Source organism: Branchiostoma floridae, chromosome 10 (genome assembly GCF_000003815.2).
Source record: "Branchiostoma floridae strain S238N-H82 chromosome 10, Bfl_VNyyK, whole genome shotgun sequence".
Taxonomy (NCBI): Eukaryota; Metazoa; Chordata; class Leptocardii; order Amphioxiformes; family Branchiostomatidae; genus Branchiostoma; species Branchiostoma floridae.
Genome location: NC_049988.1, coordinates 5,871,252 through 5,878,245, shown reverse-complemented (window position 1 = coordinate 5,878,245; position 6,994 = coordinate 5,871,252). Strand labels below are relative to the sequence as shown.

Genomic DNA, 6,994 nt, shown 5'->3' with positions numbered 1-6,994 from the left:
TGATTTTTTTCTATTCTAAAAATGTCCACGTTCAAGTTCATGTGGGTGATACGATAAGGAGTTTAGGGTTGGGTCTCAAGAATCTTTTTTTTTTTGCTGGGGTCTATTTGGACCCCAGACGGAATGAACACTTTTATAATTTCCACAATATTGTGCCAATTTCCGAAACAACTTGGGCGAGTATAGCATGTGAATGACAAAGTCACGGGTGACTTCTCAAAGACCCCGCTCGGGTGTTTGAGGGTTAATTATGTTGGCGGAGCTTGGCAGATAAACCTGTATCGTCTTTGACAGTTGGTGTCGTTCCACATGGGATAGCCAGTGAGGTGTGAATAGTATGACACGCAGAGCTGGGACCTAACGTTGTTATCGGGCCCTCTTGGAATCCATCCCTAAACAACGACAAAAAAATATGTAAATGTCAAACTGCACATTTTTAGAGGCAACCTAAACAATATTAGATTGCTGAAAGTGGAAATAATCTGGATAAGGCAATCTGGATAATTTTGACACCAAATGCACTATTTTAGCCCATTTACTTCATTATTTCATAAATTGAGCCGTTAAAAACGCCACAGGGGGATTCCTGATCAAGGCCTAATGTCTGGGGGTTCGAATAATTAGGAATATCCGCGTGCGACTTGTCTCTGGGCCGTTCCTAACCGCAGAAATGATGAAATAATGATGTAAATGTGGGAATACCGTGCAGTAGATATCAATATTATACAAATTACCTTATCCAGAATATTTCTATTTTCAACGCTGTAATGATGCTTTTAAGAACTTAAAAATGCGTTGTGTTTCCGGCTACAACAAGAGGATAGTATGATCGGTAGGCAGGGGATCCCAACATAAACACATAATACTGAAATTCATCTAACAATAATATTTTTGTCATCATGTTGTAGTTTAACAGATTTACCTAATAGTCTGTTCTAATTCATCAGCTATTAGCGTCTCTTTAACTATTGAGAGACGCTGTTAAATGTATGTTAGATACAGGATCGAAAGTCTGTTTTAATGTCTGTCAGCCTGTCAAGCAAAGAAACGCCAGGTTCAGTTGGGAAACAGGAAACAAGTCATTTTCACACAGTGTTTCCTAATTCTTACGCCCTATTGAAAATCAGTTTGTCGAAACCGAATAGGACACCCAGGCGTTTGAATATAAACAAAGAAACAAAACCAGGTAATTAGATTAAACATTGAGTAACCCAGTCATGACGTCACAATGAACATGTCAGCTGGTTCGTAACCCGGATGTATAGCTTACAGAAAACATTTCGCGATAGGCCAGCAGTGCTTTATAATTCTGACTACGTACCATTGAAAAAACAATATGATAGTTGCTTTTCAACAGAACGTTACTTACTAGCAGTATTGCAAGTTTCCAAAAGGTCAGGACAAGTATAGTATTTCATCTAATTACCTGGTGAGAAGAATTGAGGTTTGGAGGAATGATTATGGACCGTTTGATAATAAAAATCACAAGAAAGGTCTATATTTAGCAACAGCATTCTCGTAAGATCTAATTTATTGATTAGAAGTATGATTTTATTAGTCACAAGCACTTAATTACCTCCATGAAATGTCATGGAGGTTATATTTATATTTTACCCCGCGTTTGTCTGTCTGTGTGTCTGTCTGTCTGTCTGTCTGTGTGTAAACAAGATAACTCAAGAACGGCTGGGTGAATTGGTTTCATACTTGGTGTGTTGGTAGTGTGTGACAAAAGCTGGAAATGATTAGATTTTGGACCCCCTAGCAACTTCCCTTGGTACTGCAGCGCAACTTCCGGTTTTGCTATCTTGGTGTTCTGAACATGCTATGGTCACGATTTTTTAGTATCAGATAGCTCTTGTGCTCAAGAAGGAGTGGCATAAGTTTGGGCCCCCTAGCGTCTAGTTTTGGGATAGCAGGGGCATTTTTGTCAAAAACTTCTGACGAGGATAACTCAAGAAGGGAACAGCGGATTTTCATGATTTTTGGTATGTAGGTACCTTGGACAATGTTGTACAAGATGAAACACTAATTATGCAAAATAGGAGCAAATTTGCATAATTAATGACAACATTCAATCATAGCAGTTTTTTCTATGTATCTCTTGTCTTGGACGTGATATGGTCTTGAAATTTGGGTGGTAGATAGCTTTCAGTGTCATGACAAAGTGGAGCAACTTTCAGCCCCCTTACATTTAATTTGGGAACTGCAGGGGCGCTTTTGTCAAGACATTCCAAAGTGGATAACTGCAGAAAGGATTGACGGATTGGCATCATATTAGGCATGCGGGTACTTTAGGCAAAGATGTTCATAATGATATGCATGTTATGCAAATGAGGGCTTAATTTGCATAATTAATGAGGAAATTGTATAATTCCATTGTTTTCAATAACTGGACTTCAATAAATGTAACACATGTTAATTATGATAGGTGGAATATAAGTAGATACTAAATATGGTAATGAGGGAATTATTTGCATAATTTATGTAAAAATTGCAAAACCGCTTTATGATTAATAATGGGAATGTTATAATTGTGACATGTGTACGTTTGTCAATGATGAACAACACCATGCATAAATTATGTTAATGTCTTTGCATGAAATTTACAAAAGCTCTAAATTTTCATGGCGGTATGAGGTCGCCGAACTCTAGTTATTTATTCTATTTAGCTAGTTTCGTCTAAATAATCTATTTTACCAAGGAGCTTTTATCCTGATAAAAGCTCCTTGATTTTACCTTGTAGTTGCGTAAGGGAAATCCGTCAACCCACTGCCACAGCTTTTTGTTAATCCTGAGTCCCCTCTTTTTCTTCAAGCCGATCCAATGACTGTAGTTGTGGCCTTCCGCGAGAACCAGGTTCCTCAGAGCGACGTCCAGTTCTTTTGTCTTAGGCATGGCTAGTGTTGCTCCCTCCCTTTTGCAGGTCAGTTTTGCCGCAGCAAAAGGCAACTCTTCAGAACCGAGCCGTATGCATGTCGCCAGGATGAATCTGTAGCCGACTGGACAGCTGGAGCTGTCTGCTGAAATTCATGAGCGAAAACGATATAAGCCTTCTCACATTACTTACCACGCATGCGCGGGAGAAAGGAACTCTGGGTAATATGTCAAAGTTGAAGGCCTCCAGAAAATCAACATTCCGCCATTTTGCAGGCACTATTACGTTTCGGACATTGTTACACAAATCGAAACAATGATAGAGACGAGACGTTTGAGGGCCTTCAACTTTGACATATTACCCAGAGTCCCTTTCACCCACGCATGCGTGGTAACTAGTATGAGAAGGCTTATCTTTCAAATCCGTGAACGCCTTAGGGGATTGTGTGTAGGGTCAAAGGTTAAGACCCCCGTACATAAACAACCCTGTGGTTTTGCATTCTTTTGTCTCATACATTGTGTGTCAGATGATATATTGTTTTTAAAAAAACTGGGTGAGTGAAAATGGCCAAAACATGTGACGTACAACAATGCATGCGTGTAGTGCACATAACCACATAGAAGGTATATTTTACTAGAATCGCACATACGTCTGTTTTGAATTGTGTAGTGCAAAAAACGGGTGCCTAATTCTCTCTAAGCTAATGAATATAGGATCGATCTTAAGCTGCAAAATCTGTGTCTGTGCCACACCTTCTCTGGTCGCTGACAGGTTTGGATTTTCAGTCTTCTGTGTCTGCCACCCCTGGGTTGTCTCAGCCGTAGGGACAGAAACCTGCAATACACGGGGACTAGAACAGTCTATATCACCTTTATAGCTTTGTATTCAAAAGACCTACCCAGACTGGGCTTTTTGACATTCCATGGCCTTTGTGTGTGTTGGGGCTCACCTTCGTAGTTTCAAAACAGCTTACTGTCAGATCACCAAATTTGCAGGGAATAATGTGTTTGTAAAGTTTTATAATTCCTGAAATTTTGATATCATCATGACGCAAAAGGCGTAATTAGGATGTCATTAATGGATTTTTGGCCTAAAACAGGGAATTTCCTTGATACTCAAATGTATCACACAAATAGTTGACAATAAAGGCTTTTTATTAACATTTTTCTAAGACTTCTACTGCCGAAGGCCACAGAGGATGTCATCAGCAGAATTAAATCGACATAATTGTCCTGAAATATTTAAAAAAAAATTACAAAAAAGATTGAACGTCCATGCTCTATCTGCCCACTTAATGTTGGTTACCCAACCATGGGCAAGTTTGGGGGCCCAAAATATCCAATACACTTAACGATTTATAAAGTAATATTTACAATTTGGAGTCATTGGGGCAAAAGAAACGAACGTCAGAACAAACTACTAAAGAATACTAAATACGTAGAAATCCTCATCATACATAGTAAAGTACTTACACTGCCCGATGTTCCATTGATTGTGATGTCAGTTATCATATCCGCCGGTGTTGATGCTGTCGTCAGATCATATTCATGAACCTGTGCATGTGAATTAGATGTAACTTAAGTTCTTTTTGTCAATAGCTGAGTTTACGAATCATGGTACAACTAGCAACACTTCGATTAAAAATCCTTAGAAAAATTTTAACCTTAGAAGTGTTGTCAAAATACATCAATTTGTAATGTGTACTTCTTTATTACCCTAGGCACATGACATTTTTTTCTGATTTTAATTTTTTTCCTCTGTTACAGCAGCATTTTAAACAAAATTATATTACAGCTTCACAAAATCTATATAATAAAGTTGAAAGTTTCCTAATGTAATTCTAAAAAGGCTAATTGATACAGCACCAACTTGTCTAAATTTTATCTTTTTGTTATCCATCTTGTATTCATATATATGTATGTTTTTCTTTATTACTCTTATTTTATGCTTATTTGTTGATTAGAAGGCTTTCGCAAGCTAAGTGCGTTTCTTCTTTGATACTCATTAAATATATGTAAGTAGAAAAGTAAAAATTATTATAATAATCTTGATTTTAATTATACCATAATAACTGTTATGTTGGATAGAAGAATTCCTTTGGAAAGTAGTCAACATGTTTTTTGTGTTAAATTAAGAAAAGACACTTACTGTGAGATACATGGCAGTAACAACCCCAAAGGCGATCATTATTATAGCAACTGCAAAAGCAACAGTTATAGTTCGCAGTATTTGGAAATGCCATAACGCCCAAGGGATCCTCCTCCAATCTGAAAAGAGTAATTGAAAATTGAGGTAACAGTCAAGTTCCAAAACAGCGTCAACCATATAACTTTACACAAACTAGCAGCATTTCGATCAAGCAACAAAAAAACTTGAATCCGCTGTCTTCTGTTAGTGATATGGCATTTATACTGTTGTTACTGTTGCCTTTATGTTATTAACATATTATTATTAACATAAAACCTGCAATGCTGCCTAAGATCTTTGTAATGAATTTCGTCACATTTTCTAATTTGGAGATCCCATGTCTCCATGAAATAGTTTAATTATGTAAATGATTTCCACATTTACATATGCTTGGTTATGTACACAATTAGATAATTTATACTGGTCTAAATTGTCTTGATTGTGCAATGGATTATGTTGATAGCATTTTTAAATCAATTATGTAAATTATGAACGTATTTACATAATTGATTTCTGTTAATGTTCCACCAGCCACAAACTACATATTACAGGTATTTGAGTCCTACAATGGCATACATTACAAGTATAGATTCCCTTCATTAACTATGCAAATTAAGTGCCAGTTGGCATAATTTGCACTTGATTATGTACATCCATGTATAAGCCACCTACATGCGAAATATCATCTAAATTCGTTGTTCCCTTGTCCACTTATCCTTCTAAGAAGATTTTGAGACGCCCCTGCAGTTCCAGAGCAACTGACTAGGGGGCCAGCCATATACCACCTATTCCTTACGTGACAAGCTATCTGTCCTTTGTCTTTCCAACACCTACCAACATACCAAATATCATGGCAATCCATCCAGAGGTTCTTCATTTATGCTGACCACAAATATCCTGAAACACAAACACAAACACACACACACACACACACACACACAGATACACACAAAACTATCCATTTTTCATGGAGATAATAAATAACGTACTTCGGTTGTCACTTTGTCGCAGCGCACCGGGCACGTAAGGACTATTGTTTCGCAAGCCAGAGACGTCAATCTGGACGTTATTGGGGGATGAAATGTCTCCCTCTTTATCTGCCTGTTGTTCATCACTCCCTTGGTCCCCACTCGGCTGTCCTGAGTTGTTGATGTCTTCACCGTCGATATAGTTGTAAACGTTGTCTTCAGGGTCATCGGCGTAGCCATCAGTAGCGACAGATTCCTCACCACTTTCTACATCTTTGCTGGGAATCGTCGGTAGATCTTTGGGATCGAATCGTAAAAGATGTATAAGGAACGATATAACTTTCTCAAGAGACCCGATGCTACAAACAGATTTGTTTATATCCTTAAATGTCAGAACTACCATGATGGAAAAATAGGCAAATATATCAAGGACTGTTTTGCTATTAGAAAGAATGCCGAAACTAATGATTAGCCCACTCCGTTGTAATACTATCGAAATAATATCGAAATTTTGTTAGCCGTTATTGTTATGTTAACTTAACTTGTTAAGCTTTATCCTATACCTCTATTTGTACTTTATGTAATAGTTGTGACTATACATTGCATCATTTAGAATCGTCCCGCAATAAAATTCTTCTATCTATAACACAGAAAATTCGGTTCGGACCAGAGCCTGGACCTGAATTGTTTGTAAATGGGCAATACTCAAAGTATTGGACAGTTCACTACAAAGGAATGTGTTTGGCGGAGTATACTACTGTAAATGCAGAAATGTTCGCGGTTTTCGCGTTGACCACTTCACCGCGAAATTAAATCCACCGCGAACATATTCTATTATGGTAATAGACTGTAGTTTACGGTGTTACCGCGAACTTTAATCCACCGTGAAAATTTCTTTTTCCCGCTACCGCGAAATTAAATCCCGGCGAACTTAAATGCATTTACAGTATCTTCATGTAAACAG

The 6,994-nt window shown here is 37.7% G+C and overlaps 1 protein-coding gene across 1 annotated transcript; it reads right to left on the bottom strand.

Annotated features, from left to right (window-relative positions):
• Positions 1-239: 239 nt before the first annotated feature.
• Positions 240-6,433, bottom strand: LOC118424303 (asialoglycoprotein receptor 1-like). Its single transcript, XM_035832848.1, has 3 exons — positions 6,052-6,433; positions 2,737-3,020; positions 240-392 (listed from the first exon to the last, which is right to left on the bottom strand). The coding sequence occupies exons 1-3, from the start codon at positions 6,431-6,433 to the stop codon at positions 249-251; spliced, it is 810 nt and encodes a 269-aa protein (XP_035688741.1). The 3' UTR covers positions 240-248.
• Positions 6,434-6,994: the final 561 nt, after the last annotated feature.

Coding starts and splice junctions, on each gene's coding strand:
- LOC118424303 (XM_035832848.1), bottom strand. CDS start 6,433: ATGGTAGTTCTGACATTTAAGGATATAAACAAATCTGTTTGTAGCATC. Junction 3,021..6,051: donor GCGACAAAGTGACAACCGAA/GTACGTTATTTA, acceptor CATGAATTTCAG/CAGACAGCTCCAGCTGTCCA. Junction 393..2,736: donor TTCCCTTACGCAACTACAAG/GTAAAATCAAGG, acceptor GTCGTTGTTTAG/GGATGGATTCCAAGAGGGCC.